The 14941-nt window shown below is 45.2% G+C and overlaps 1 protein-coding gene across 1 annotated transcript; it reads right to left on the bottom strand.

Moving 5' to 3' along the window:
- Positions 1 to 10067: 10067 nt before the first annotated feature.
- On the bottom strand, positions 10068 to 13577 carry otx1 (orthodenticle homeobox 1). The gene is made up of 3 exons (XM_038983818.1): positions 13414 to 13577; positions 12636 to 12787; positions 10068 to 11459 (listed from the first exon to the last, which is right to left on the bottom strand). Exons 1-3 carry the CDS (start codon positions 13508 to 13510, stop codon positions 10713 to 10715), a joined length of 996 nt encoding a protein of 331 aa, XP_038839746.1. The 5' UTR covers positions 13511 to 13577; the 3' UTR covers positions 10068 to 10712.
- Positions 13578 to 14941: the final 1364 nt, after the last annotated feature.

Below are 14941 nucleotides of genomic sequence, written 5' to 3'. Positions count from 1 at the left end.
ACACTACACGCTGCACATGTCTATTCACGGTACACTCTACACATGTCTATTCACGGTACACGCTGCACATGTCTATTCACGGTACACGCTGCACATGTCTATTCACGGTACACGCTACACGCTGCACATGTCTATTCACGGTACACGCTGCACATGTCTATTCACGGTACACGCTGCACATGTCTATTCACGGTACACGCTGCACATGTCTATTCATGGTACACGCTGCACATGTCTATTCACGGTACACGCTGCACATGTCTATTCACGCTGCACATGTCTATTCATGGTACACGCTGCACATGTCTATTCACGGTACACGCTGCACATGTCTATTCATGGTACACGCTGCACATGTCTATTCATGGTACATGCTGCACATGTCTATTCATGGTACACGCTGCACATGTCTATTCACGTTACACGCTGCACATGTCTATTCATGGTACACGCTGCACATGTCTATTCACGGTACACGCTGCACATGTCTATTCATGGTACACGCTGCACATGTCTATTCACGGTACACGGTCACGCTGCACATGTCTATTCACGCTGCACATGTCTCATAACGGTACATGCTGCACATGTCTATTCACGGTACACGCTGCACATGTCTATTCACGGTACACGCTGCACATGTCTATTCACGGTACACGCTGCACATGTCTATTCACGGTACACGCTGCACATGTCGGCTCAACCAGAAATTGCCTTTAAAAGCTGCATTGTCGACAACCCCTGGTTCGGTTGAACCCCGGCCTAAATCTGTGTCCGGGAAACCGCCCTTCAAGTGTAGTAATAAATATATTGAGTAGGCCTTTAATAGACTCTCCACTCTTAATAAATATATTGAGTAGGGCTTTAATAGACTCCCCACTCTTAATAAATATATTGAGTACGGCTTTAATAGACTCTCCACTCTTAATAAATATATTGAGTAGGGCTTTAATAGACTCTCCACTCTTAATAAATATATTGAGTAGGGCTTTAATAGACTCCCCACTCTTAATAAATATATTGAGTAGGGCTTTAATAGACTCCCCACTCTTAATAAATATATTGAGTAGGCCTTTAATAGACTCCCCACTCTTAATAAATATATTGAGTAGGGCTTTAATAGACTCCCCACTCTTAATAAATATATTGAGTAGGCCTTTAATAGACTCTCCACTCTTAATAAATATATTGAGTAGGCCTTTAATAGACTCCCCACTCTTAATAAATATATTGAGTAGGGCTTTAATAGACTCTCCACTCTTAATAAATATATTGAGTAGGCCTTTAATAGACTCCCCACTCTTAATAAATATATTGAGTAGGCCTTTAATAGACTCTCCACTCTTAATAAATATATTGAGTAGGCCTTTAATAGACTCTCCACTCTTAATAAATATATTGAGTAGGCCTTTAATAGACTCCCCACTCTTAATAAATATATTGAGTAGGGCTTTAATAGACTCCCCACTCTTAATAAATATATTGAGTAGGCTTTTAATAAACTCCCCACTCTTAATAAATATATTGAGTAGGCCTTTAATAGACTCCCCACTCTTAATAAATATATTGAGTAGGGCTTTAATAGACTCCCCACTCTTAATAAATATATTGAGTAGGCCTTTAATAGACTCCCCACTCTTAATAAATATATTGAGTAGGGCTTTAATAGACTCTCCACTCTTAATAAATATATTGAGTAGGCCTTTAATAGACTCCCCACTCTTAAATATACCAGCCACCTGAGATGGCTGGAAGAGATGAGCCTATTAGGACAGTGCTATTACTATACCGGTGGGGCGTGGTGTAGTGGGGGAGCGGCCTTGTTAGCGGTTGTAAATTAAACTAGCCTCCAGCGTGCGTGTCTTACCCACCCATCATTATCCGTTATCATCCACGTTATCTTGCTTCTGTGCAACAGCTACTCTATGGGGTTTTAAGTTTGACGTTTTAATGTCACGTGCACAAGTACAGTGAAATGTCTTTCTTACAAGCTCTAAACCCAACAATGCAGTAATCAATATTAATATAGTAATATTGTCTCTGTCTGTCTGTCTCTCTGTCCCTCTGTCTCTGTCTGTCTGTCTCTCTGTCCCTCTGTCTCTGTCTGTCTCTCTCTGTGTCTCTGTCTGTGTCTCTCTCTGTGTCTCTGTCTGTCTCTCTGTCCCTCTGTCTCTGTCTGTGTCTCTGTCTGTCTCTCTCTGTGTCTCTGTCTGTGTCTCTCTCTGTGTCTCTGTCTGTCTCTGTCTGTCTCTCTCTCTCTCTCTGTCTGTCTGTCTGTCTCTCTGTCCCTCTGTCTCTGTCTGTCTCTCTCTGTGTCTCTGTCTGTCTCTCTCTGTGTCTCTCTCTGTGTCTCTGTCTGTCTCTCTGGCTGTCTCTCATGTCTGTGTCTCTCTCTCTGTGTCTCTCTCTCTGTGTCTCTCTCTGTGTCTCTGTCTGTCTCTCTGGCTGTCTCGTAGCCTAGCCTATAGCCTACTATATCAGATGTAATAATAGTACATGACTGATGTGTTGGTGTTGGGTACATTTTCCATCCTATTGCTTCCCCCAATCAACCCTTGTCAGATCAGTGATTACCTCAAAGAAGGAAAGAAGCCCTCCATGCACAGTATTAGAACTGGGCCATCCAAGTCAAACACCTTGAGGGGAGCCGGGGTCATGAGGGGAGCCGGGGCCTTGAAGGGAACCGAGGGGTCTTGAGGGGAGCCGGGGTCTTGAGGGGAGCCGGGGCCTTGAGAGGAGCCGGGCCTTGAGGGAAGCCGGGGGTCTTGAGGGGAGCCGGGGGTCTTGAGGGGAGCCGGGGTCTTGAGGGGAGCCGGGGGTCTTGAGGGGAGCCTAGGAGCCAGGGGTCTTGAAGGGAGCCGGGGGTCTTGAGGGGAGCCTAGGAGCCAGGGGTCTTGAGGGGAGCCGGGGGTCTTGAGGGGAGCCTAGGACCCGGGTGTCATGAGGGGAGCCGGGGGTCATGAGGGGAGCCGGGGGTCTTGAGGGGAGCCGGGGGTCTTGAGGGGAGCCTAGGAGCCAGGGGTCTTGAAGGGAGCCGGGGGTCTTGAGGGGAGCCTAGGAACCAGGGGTTTTGAGGGGAGCCGGGGGTCTTGAGGGGAGCCGGAGTTTTGAGTGTGATGCGAGCAGCAGTCAGGGAGAGCCAGCATGTGTTCCAAATGGCACCCTAGTCCCATAGGGCCCTGGTCAAAAGTAGTGCACTATAGGGAATTGGGTGCCATTTTGGACACAGGCTTGGTGTGCACTCAGCTGGACTTTACCTATCCAAACCTAGTAGCAATACTGTGAATGCACTCCCTGGGTTGTCATGGGGATGAGTACGCTGCTTTCAGCTAGGAAGGAAGCTCCTTTTTCTCTGGGGCCTGGAGGCTTTTTCTGGGGCCTGGATGATTTCTCTGGGGCTTGGAGGCTTTCTCTGGGGCTTGGAGGCTTTCTCTGGGGCTTGGAGGCTTTCTATGGGGCTTGGAGGCTTTCTCTGGGGGCTGGAGGCTTTCTCTGGGGCTTGCAGGCTTTCTCTGGGGCCTGGAGGCTTTCTCTGGGGTTTGTAGGCTTTCTCTGGGGCCTGGAGGCTTTCTCTGGGGCTTGGAGGCTTTCTCGGGGGCTTGGAGGCTTTTTCTGGGGCCTGGAGGCTTTCTCTGGGGCCTGGAGGCTTTCTCTGGGGCTTGGAGGCTTTCTCTGGGGCTTGGAGGCTTTCTCTGGGGCCTGGATGCTTTCTCTGGGGCTTGGAGGCTTTCTCTGGGGCTTGGAGGCTTTCTCTGGGGCTTGGAGGCTTTCTCTGGGGCTTGGATGGACCTGACCATCACATAACAGGAGAAAAAGTGTTTCATCCTTTAATTGCAGTTTTGAAGTGTAATATTAAAGAGGTCTTGTGTTGCTCACCGCTGTTGAAAGTGTCCATTTATGATTAGTATTAAATCAGGTAAAAAATGTTGATGACATTTGAAAGTCAAACATAGTTTGTAATTTAGAAAAATATTCACAATCTCAGAGGGGGAAAAGTGTCTTGCTGGCTGACTGTGCAAAACAGGTCTCGAAAAAGCTGCCCTGCCACTTGTTAATTACCTCTTGCAACACCACCAATTATCAATTGGAATCTAAAACGTTTGATTCTTGTACCAGTCCCAGACATAATTGACGCATAAAACAAAACCAAAATACCTGCCGAACAAAACCCAAGGCTGCCCGACAGGACGGCCTCGTATCACAAAGCACCATTGAAACTAGAGCCGTCACTCCTGACTACACCATGTCGGTACAGGGTCGTGTTCATTCGGCCCCAAACGGGGGAAAAAAACAGACAAGCAGACAGGGACTACTTTGGACGTGTCCAATCAGAAATGTTAATTATCCGTTTGCGAAACGCTTTGCTACGTTGTGCACTAATGAACACGACCCCGTTAAACTCTGTTTAACCTCTTCCTCAGGTAAGTCTCCTCCCAGGCCCGGCCCCCTGCCGTCTCGCTCCTCAGACCGACCTATCAACACGTGAAGATGCTGAGGTCTGGCGACGCTAGACAGCCAATGAAAAACAAGGTTGGATGAGAAAAGGAGGAGGAGAACTGTCCCAGCATGCAGGTTGTGCTATCGGTCCATCTCAGGGAAGGCCCACTGGATCTCTCATACACATAATCTCTCCGGCTTGTCAGATCTCCCACACTCACTCTCCCACACACACTCTCCCACACACACTCTCCCACACACACTCTCCCACACTCACTCTCCCACACTCACTCTCCCACACACACTCTCCCACACTCACTCTCCCACACTCACTCTCCCACACTCACTCTCCCACACACACTCTCCCACACACACTCTCCCACACACACTCTCCCACACTCACGCTCCCACACACACTCTCCCACACACACTCTCCCACACACACTCTCCCACACTCACGCTCCCACACACACTCTCCCACACACACTCTCCCACACTCACTCCCCCACACACACTCTCCCACACTCACTCCCCCACACACACTCTCCCACACTCACTCTCCCACACTCACTCTCCCACACACACTCCCACACTCACGCTCCCACACTCACGCTCCCACACTCACTCCCCCACGCACACTCCCCCACGCACACTCTCCCACACACACTCTCCCACACTCACTCTCCCACACTCACTCCCCCACACACACTCTCCCACACACACTTTCCCACACACACTCTCCCACACTCACGCTCCCACACACACTCTCCCACACACACTCCCACACACACTCTCCCACACACACTCTCCCACACACACTCTCCCACACTCACTCTCCCACACACACTCTCCCACACTCACTCTCCCACACTCACTCTCCCACACTCACTCCCCCACACACACTCTCCCACACTCACTCTCCCACACTCACTCCCCCACACACACTCTCCCACACTCACTCTCCCACACTCACTCTCCCACACACACTCTCCCACACTCACTCTCCCACACTCACTCCCCCACACACACTCTCCCACACACACTCTCCCACACACTCTCCCGCACTCACTCTCCCGCACACACTCTCCCGCACACACTCTCCCGCACTCACTCTCCCGCACACACTCTCCCGCACACACTCTCCCGCACTCACGCTCCCACACTCACTCTCCCACACTCACTCTCCCACACTCACTCTCCCACACTCACTCTCCCACACACACTCTCCCACACACACTCTCCCACACACACTCTCCCACACTCACTCCCCCACACACACTCTCCCACACACACTCTCCCACACACACTCTCCCACACACACTCCCCCACACACACTCTCCCACACTCACTCTCCCACACACACTCTCCCACACTCACTCTCCCACACACACTCTCCCACACTCACTCTCCCACACTCACTCCCCCACACACACTCTCCCACACTCACTCTCCCACACTCACTCTCCCACACACACTGGTATAAATCACATTCACGTATGCCAAAACAACAACAATAAAAGGTCCAGCACAGTTCACTTCCTGGATAAGATAGTTGGAAAAACGTCAACAGGTATTTGAGCCTATCCAGGGGATATGATTCCAATGGCACCCTATACCCTATATAGTGCACTACTACTGTATATGGACCCTGGTTAAAAGTAGGGCATAGGATGCCATTTGGAACGCGGACCGGGCTCACTCAGGCAGAAAGTAGCTAGGCCATAGGGTCAGTTGACACTGAGGGTTACGGTGACCTGGCGATCCAGGAGGGAGCAAGAGGAGGACATCTCCAACCCACATGGAACCTGTTGTTGACTCAATACGGCCATATGATGTCATCCCCACGGAAACCGTCTGAGGCTGTTGATCCCAGTCAGTAATATAAACGGGGTGGCGGGATTTAATGACTGACCAGCGGATTGACTTTGTTGCTCTCAGAGACACCGTTTAGTTTTATATATGACTCTGGTTGTCCTTTTACAGACTATCATCTAGACAATTACATGTTGAAAAGCTGTTTTAAAATGAGCTTGGATGGTTCTGACAACATGAAAAGGTCACTTTGGAAGAATGAAGTTTGTGTTAAGTTTAAAGGAGTGATCGTAAAGTCATACACTGTACACATTACAGGCCCGTAGAGCATTAAAGTCCCTGGTACTAACATGGTGGAGAGTCCTGATTGTGTCCACATTGTGTTCACATTTTCAGACAGCTGTAGATGATTAAAAGACTCATTGAGAACTGATTGTGATCAGATCTTCCAAGTATAAACTGACAAGATCAGGACGAGGGACGCATGTTAGTGGCGGGTATAAACGTGACTAGAGAGGATAGACAGCTAAGAGCTGGAGTTTATCTGTAATGCGAAAGAGCCACGTTAAAGCGCGATTGACACTTAAAGGCAATGTTCCCGCGTTAGCGGAAACTGCATTTACAGTAAACGCTGCATATATCGGCTCAATCGGAAATTACCTTTAAATTTCTATTGCAATTTGTAACACTTCAGAGATGCAGACTGAGTAGAGCCCCTTAAGGTCATTTTTCGATTGATACATGTTTAGCGTTTACCGTGAATGTGGAAACATTGCCTTTAAGATGGGCAAAGCTGAAAATGGACAATGGGATTTAATATAGCCCTAAGGTTTGACCTTTACACCTAAAAGGCCATGACAAAAAAAATGTGTGCTGATCCATTGGCTGTGGCCTGCAAGTTCCTGCTCACCTCACTTAGGTTCAAACTGGTGTCGCTACATTGAGCTTTTAGTGGTAATATAATGATTATGCAGAGAGAAAATACAGCAATTTAGGCTGTGTTTACACAGGTAGCCTGAATCTGATATTTTGCCACTAATTGGTCTTTTGACCAATCAGATCAGATTTCTTTTGACAATAATAGGGCAGAAATATCAGAATTTGCCTGTCTGTGTAAACACAGCCGAAATAATTAATTACAGAGCGTCTCTTTAAGGCTGCGTTTACACAGGCAGCCCAATATTATACTCCAAGACCAATCACAAGTCTTTTCACGTCAGATCTTTTTTGAGCTGATATGATTGGTCAAAAGATCAATTAGTGGGGGTAAAAGATCAGAATTGGGCTGCCTGCTTAAAAGCAGCCTTATTACAGCTTTGAGACTTTGAAAAGACCGATGTTTTGTATAAGCATGCGAGTAGCCTAGCCTGCGTGCATTATCTACCTGATTTAAATTAGAATTAACAGGATTTGAAAAGCCATTCAAGGTTATTCCTTTGATGCAATTAAAATGGCAACATTCACTAAATCATGCCTCGTTTTCTGTATGAAATTGTACATGCTATTCTATTGCCTTATCAGAAGTTGTGTAACTAACATATGCTGCCATTGCCAACATGTGCAAAGCCAATTATCCTAGTCATATTTTACAGTATTTATTTTTTATTATATAGCATGTATTTGTCTGAACGAAAAGGACTATATTTTATTTCATGGGTGGATGTTTAAAACAAAACGGATTCAAGCTAATCCAGTCCCTTATCCCTTGCGTGATTAGTTTATACAGAAGTAATGGACAACACAGGATAGATAGTGAGAGAGTATGGAATATGCGCGTTTACACCGAATAGGGCAACACATTACATAATCTACTTTTTTCATAATTAGAGAAATCTTATGAATTAATAAGTTCCAACAGTATTTTAAAAACGAAATGGTAGCCTTATGTTTATTACTCGTCTAAATATAGGAGACATAGGCTACTATTTATTTAACGAAATTATAAAGTAAGGGACCATGAAACGGACCGTTCCGAAAAATGTTTTAAATCGAAAGTTCCACCTGACCTATGCGTCAAACCAATTCCGTTGTGCCAAGTCCAATTTCTAATTCTCAAGTCCTGGTCGTGTTTGTTGGAAAGTGTTTCACGTAAGAGCACGAGGCTACAGAATACTCCAATTCCTTCAAAGAAATACCCAAGACTGGTTGTAAATGTTTGATGCAAATTTGACAAATCCCTCCCGCGTGTTTGTGTACAATCGCGGTGTCGCAGATGTCTCAAAGCGCACATAGGCATACTGGAACAAACACGTATAATGTTCGAGTTAGCAAGAGGCTGCGCATTTCAAATGGCACCCTATTCCATTTTTATTCTCCACTATGTAGGAAATATAGGTGCCATTTGGGACGCAAACCAGTGTGTTTATTTAGCTGCTACTGCATACTATTCATCATTAAAGGGACAATCTGGGATTTGTTGATTGGTCCCTTAATCAACTTTCAGGTTTGTTGCAAATAGATGGCCTGTGCATCATGCCTGTATTACTACAAGAAAGATCATGTGCCGCTAAAATGAAATAGTCCAATTCAATCTATTATAACTACAAAGCCTACAACTAATAAAGAACGGTGCCTTGTCAAAGATTGTTGAACTCAGAAGGCTAAGACCAAAAACAATGTTGGATCTTCCTCCCTTCAAGACCCGTCTTCCTCTGACAGTATCATTACCCGCGTGGCCTTCGCACACTGTTAAAACATGCACGTCTTAACAACCTTGCCAAAACGCTGCCGATTTTCCCTTTTTTTAATGGGTTTATGCCCTCGAGCTGCCTCTCTCTCCGCTTTTTGACCCGCTAACCCGGCCCCACCTACGTAATTACCGCATCAGAGGCGGTGAAATTCTTCCAGGTTATTTTGGATAAACGCGACTCTCGGCGCTACACTGAAATACCGCGCGTTTGTAATTATAAGCGCATTCAATTACTCCTCCGTGATCAAAATGTGAAAGACTCAATATTTAAAGCGTTTTAACGCTGCATGTCAAAAGAAAATACGTTTAATTTCCCTGAAGCAATAAGTGATTTCAGCGTTTCAATTTGACCACAGGGATTAAATAAACAAACACTCTTAAATGTAAAATGTCCTGTAGGGCCTACACGATGTATTTTAACTTGTTTTAATTATGGGAGTCATTTGCATCAATTCACCCCGTTAGGCCTACACTTCGTCTAATTAACATTTCAACAAGCATATAAAACAAAGTGTGACTTGTTTACATGGAAACAGGAATCCTACATAAATTAGGGCATAGGCTATGCCTACCTGAACATAAAACCAGTACAGGCACCTATATCAGTCCAAGCCAAGCACTGGGTGAAACTGTAGGTTAAATTGGGTCAAACACAGAATCCACTAAGTAGTATGGGTTGACGGGTCAAACACAGAATCCACTAAGAAGTATGGGTTGACGGATCTTTATTGAATGGATAAGGGTGGTCGCCTTGAGATACAGTCAACATTTCACTGGCATCTTGGAACAGCAAATCCACATTCTTAAAAAGGATTCATTTGACTCCAACAGGAAGTCAAGTGCTATTGTTAAAATATGTCAAATTTTACGATTGACAAATGCCAGAGAGTTAGGAGGTATGTTTGAAATATTCTTTTACTTTTAAAAAGATATTTTCCTTTTGAAAAACTGCAATCCTGATTGAGCATGATCCAATACATTTTTTGCTTCTATATTTTCTTATTTCGTTTCTCCAAGACATTTCAAGTTGTCTAATGTATTTTTTTTTCTATAAGGAAAACGTATATAAAAACGGAACTTCATGGCCAATTCTTTATCTTTGGAATATTTGGAAAGATTTACATCGGCTATAGTTGTTTCAAAGTTCTTAAACAATTTCAAATTCAGAAACACCAACTAAACGTGGTCACTGTAACTGACCAAAATACATATATACATATTTCAGCGCCTTTACGTCGCTGACTAAAATCTCTTTCATCCTAAAAATAACACATTTCAGAAATAAAAACAGGATTTGATTGGAAATGGACGGAGGTAAGCAGCGCGTGCACTGGCACGTGACGGTAGGTAATCCTCATCGTTCTAGAGACAGACGTGAGTGCATCGCCAGAGCCAGGACAGGAGGACGCTAGTGGTCACAGAAGTTTGGTTGAAACATTTGTTAAAACAGTCCATAAAAGGTCGAAACATTTCTTCATTGACAAAAGTAAAAACGTCTTTTCAATCAAGCCCACAGCCCTCTCTCCTCTCAAGTTGTTTTCATAAGCTTAAAAAGGGACCGTTTATTGAAAATAATAAAAATAAGTCCAATCAATGAGCTTCTGTCCATCCAAACTATAATTGCTGTTACTTTTTAACGTTGATATACTTTTTTCTCTTTAAAAAAATCAACAAATGATGAGTGAGGAAACCAAATAGGAAGGGAGAGAAAATACAGAAGGGAGAAAAAAAGTAAACCAATCACAAGACATGAGTCCCCTGGTCTTTGTAGTCCTCACAAGACTTGGAACCTCCAGGAGGCCTGGTCTTTGTAGTCCAAGCAGTCACTGGCATTAAAGTTGAGTTTCCACGAGGAGGCCGCTGTCTGCTCTTTATAATCCAAGCAGTCTGAGCCATTGAAGGCCAGGCCGGAGCCTCCGTACGCCTGGTGATGGTGGTGATGGTGTCCTGAAGACTGACTGATGTGGTGGTGCGGGTGACCCGACATAGAAGAGGCCGTCATGGGGCTGAGCTGGTGGTGTGGGTGAGAGTGCATGGGGGCCAGGTAGGAGCCGCAGTCCACCCCGCTGAAGTAGGAGCTGGACGGGGTAGGGTTGTAGGAGCCGTAGCCTGTTGTCTGGTTGTAGGACATGGGATAGGAGGCGGCGGCCGAGACCGACCCCGAGACCGACCGCTGCATGCAGGAGGCGTTGGACGGGGGTCCTGGGGGCTCGGCGAGTGGCGGGGCGGAGGCGGGTGTTAACGGGCCATTGCCCGGGGAGATGGCGGGACTCCAAATGGACGAGACGGTGCTGATGGAGGTAGAGGTGTTGCTGAGGCCCGCCCCCGCGTGATTGGTGGAGGAGGAGGAAGAAGAGGAGGAGACTGTGCTGGAGACGGCAGGCGGGGTGAACTGGCCGCTGCTCTCCGACCCGGTGCTCTCCCTCGCCGGAGATGACTTCTTCTTAGCCGGACGGGCCTTGGTACTGTTGCCGCTCTGTGCCTGCTGCCGACACTTCGCCCGTCGGTTCTTGAACCACACCTAGATCCAAACAGAGAATCAACCATTAAAACAGAACCAAACGCAACCAACCAAGTGTTAAAGCCACACCTAACCAAACCAAGAGTTAGCAACCCATCCATCCGATACAACAGGCTCTCACAGTACATTTCTAAAGGGAAAAGGCCATGATGAACAACATTATGGAGGTAAATTGGTGTTATTAGGTATCAATGTTAATTTCCACCCAGGCCTGTTCCCTTCTAGCAACATGAGTCTCTAGTTTCATACCTTGTGTCTGTCCCAAATGGCACCCTATTCCCTACATAGTGCACTACTTTTGACCAGGGTCCATAGGGTGTCCCATAGGGCCCTGGTCAAAAGTAGTTCACTATGTAGGGAATAGGGTGCCATTTGGGATGCCACCCTTGTAGATAGCAGGTGATCGAGTTTCTCTTCAGAGCAGAGTAACTCTATAGCACCAAGAGGGGAGGATCATGTAGAGCATTTGGTTTCACACGCATTCTAACAACAACTTTAAAATGGTGAGAGGTTGGCCTTGGCGCCGACCTCATGCCTTTTAAAACCCATTTGCTCAGAACATGAGTAGCCTATAGGACTGTGTGTGAGAGACTTGTGTTCAATTTAACAAAGCTATATCTAAAAATATATATATATATAAATATAAAAAGTGATGCCGAAACGTCGGCCATTGACCCAATAAATTACTAGAAGTTTATATGTGGAGGAAGAGACTATTTTTATGGCATCCAACAGTGAACCTTTAATTGGTGTTCATATTTTAGGTCTAGTCATCACTACCCTGGATGGCATTCAGCTTTGATAACAACAACTATAAACTACAGATAAGAAAGACCACCATTCCTCAGATATACATATAGTAATGGCTATACCATGTGACTATAGAGGTTACCCAGTCAATAGCTCACCAAATCACTAATACAAGCTCAATGACTTTATAGGGAAACGTCATTGCTGCACTATTGAAGCTAACTCCTAGCCGTGAGAAGTATGGCTTAAGTAAAGTCTTTGTTTTCCATGGAGCATAAGAGGGGGGCTACAGGGGTGGGCGGCTATACTGTGCGTCATTGAGTTGGTTACAACAACCCTAATCCTTGAACCAATCCCTGAGATTAATGAATCGCTGTCCCCCAGAATGCAGAGCGAATGCAGTTGTAAAAAAAGTTGACATTTTACCTGGACCCTGGATTCCGGAAGGTTAATTTTCAGTGCGACCTCTTCGCGCATGAAGATATCCGGATACCTAGTTTTAGCAAAGAGCGACTCGAGGATATCCAACTGCGAGCGCGTGAACGTGGTCCGTTCACGACGCTGTTTTCTAGGCGTCGCTGAAACAGAAGGAGCAAAATATTTTAAATGAAAGCTTTAAAATGATTTGTCTATTTTGAGCAGAAACACTAATCATATTAAGACAATAATTCGTGCCACTTGAGCTAGTCTATTTTTGTCCTACCAGTCAACATATCATTATGTTATAATGAGATAAGAAATATCAAATTGTATATCAATATTCGATGTAGCCTACCAACTATAACAAATAAAACTATCCAAAAATAAAATCGATTTTTAGGCTATTTATTTTCACTTTTCCATGGCTAACCATGCGTAAATCCACTTCAAATAAAGTTTGATTTCGAGTTGTAGCCTATTACGCTCAGAATCAATCCTATCTTTATCCAACATGTGGTGTCCTCCAGCCCGGCCCGGACCAGGTCTAAACCGGCAGCGAGCACACTGCTGACATTATCGTTGGCTGTTCAGACATGTTGTATGTTTGGTTACTGACTATAGGTTGCCTATAGGTTTGTCCTTATTGGTTCCATTTGGAGAGAGACATCGCAGAGTGTGTGAGCCCCGGGCGATGGGCCGTGCACCGAGCTAGCCTGCCATCCAGAACCGGTTTTGCTAACACATTCCACTCAAACACGGGCGGATGCGAGGCGCTTATCCCTACCTGGGTAGCCCACAGACGGGTGCAGTAGGTCCATGGCGGAGCCGCTGAGCCCTAGGCCATTCATGCCGTAGGGGGTCTGTTTGAGGTATGACATCATGCTAGAGGCAGTCACGGGTCCCCCCAGATCTTGCCAATAGTTCGATTTCCCCCGATGTTGCAGCTTGACGAGAGAGGGGCCGATGTAAGTCACTGCAAAAATAAAAATGTATAGATTAAGACAAATAGTTCGACGTAAATCACTGCTGGATTAAGACAAATAGTTCGACTGGTAAACAATGGTCATATGCTGTACTTTTAATACACGAGAAAACCCTGTTTGGTATGAAAATTGCAATTTTTTTATTGAACTAGTCAAGTCAGTTAAGAACCCGGCCAAACCCGGACGACGCTGGCCCAATTGTGCGCTGCCCTATGGCTATCCCAATCACGGCCGGATGTGATACAGCCTGGATTCGAACCAGGGACTGTAGTGACGCCTCTTGCACTGAGACGCAGTGTCTTAGACCGCTGCGCCACTCGGTTTTCAAAACTTAAATGACTTAGTCTTTGGCAATTACGCACTGTTTATCTTCCTTTGAGATGGAAATGGCCTGTTTGTGATTTACAAAGTTTAACGAAATATTGTTTAGTTAGACATTCCGTGATCTACAATTAATATTTTCCTCTGCTTCTCTGAATTTAGACCTACAGTACAGGTCTGATTTATTATTCCCAACTATAATACTCACTATGATTAGTCTTGAAGTGTGTGTGTATGTATGTATATAAAATAAGCTTAAGAAAAATATTAATTAAATTAATTCGCTTGTTGGTTAAAACTGCGTGGTTTATGTATGGCTTTTTAAAATTCGTATAGTCTACATGGAACATAATGTATTGTTGGTGTCTATTCTACCAAAAACCATCTGAAGGTGTTAAACTAGCAATATAAATCCATTATTCACTTTTTATTAATATGTGTCGGCCGTTTCCTAGAACCCAAATGATAAACTAACGTCCGATGCCTTGTGTCTGAACTGGATAGGCCAGATTTGACTTTATCATAATTGTGCATAATCTCCATTTTGTCGTTTAGCCCATCTTGTTGAATAAAATGTTACAAATAGCCTAAGTGTTGGGCTATCGGTTTGATATTCACCCCACTTGAATCCGTTGGACTCAATTACACACCGTCAGTATGGGCCATTGTCTCTACCCCGTGGCACGTAGGCTGTCCAACTAAATAACCCAGAAAATAGTTATATATAAACTATTTTCTGAGTTGATTTAGTTCGATGAGAGCTGTGTCCAACTATGGTGCTATGGGTTAATAATTCCAGTTTGAGAAATGTTTTTTGATAGGGCCAAAGAAAGTTGCTCTGGTCCGGGGTTGTGTACGTGCGAGTAGGCCTCGTTCCCAGAGTCTCATTTATTCTCAAACTAAAACAGTCAAATAGAAACTCAGTCTTTGAGCCCTCAATAACAACCATTAGGGAACAATTGTTTTGTTCGGGCTCATTCTATTACAAAAAAAGTTAGTTTAGCATAA

The sequence above is a fragment of the Salvelinus namaycush genome, unplaced genomic scaffold, assembly GCF_016432855.1.
Source record: "Salvelinus namaycush isolate Seneca unplaced genomic scaffold, SaNama_1.0 Scaffold1925, whole genome shotgun sequence".
Taxonomy (NCBI): Eukaryota; Metazoa; Chordata; class Actinopteri; order Salmoniformes; family Salmonidae; genus Salvelinus; species Salvelinus namaycush.
The sequence above is the reverse complement of the archived record's forward strand: the minus strand, read 5'-3'. Positions and strand labels throughout refer to the sequence as shown.

Bases quoted from the DNA above. Each gene is read 5' to 3' on its own strand.
- otx1 (XM_038983818.1), bottom strand. From the start codon at position 13,510: ATGATGTCATACCTCAAACAGACCCCCTACGGCATGAATGGCCTAGGG. The intron at 12,788-13,413 runs GTAGGGATAAGC...CTTCTGTTTCAG, and splicing joins CCCGTCTGTGGGCTACCCAG to CGACGCCTAGAAAACAGCGT. The intron at 11,460-12,635 runs GTAAAATGTCAA...GTTTGGATCTAG, and splicing joins TTCCGGAATCCAGGGTCCAG to GTGTGGTTCAAGAACCGACG.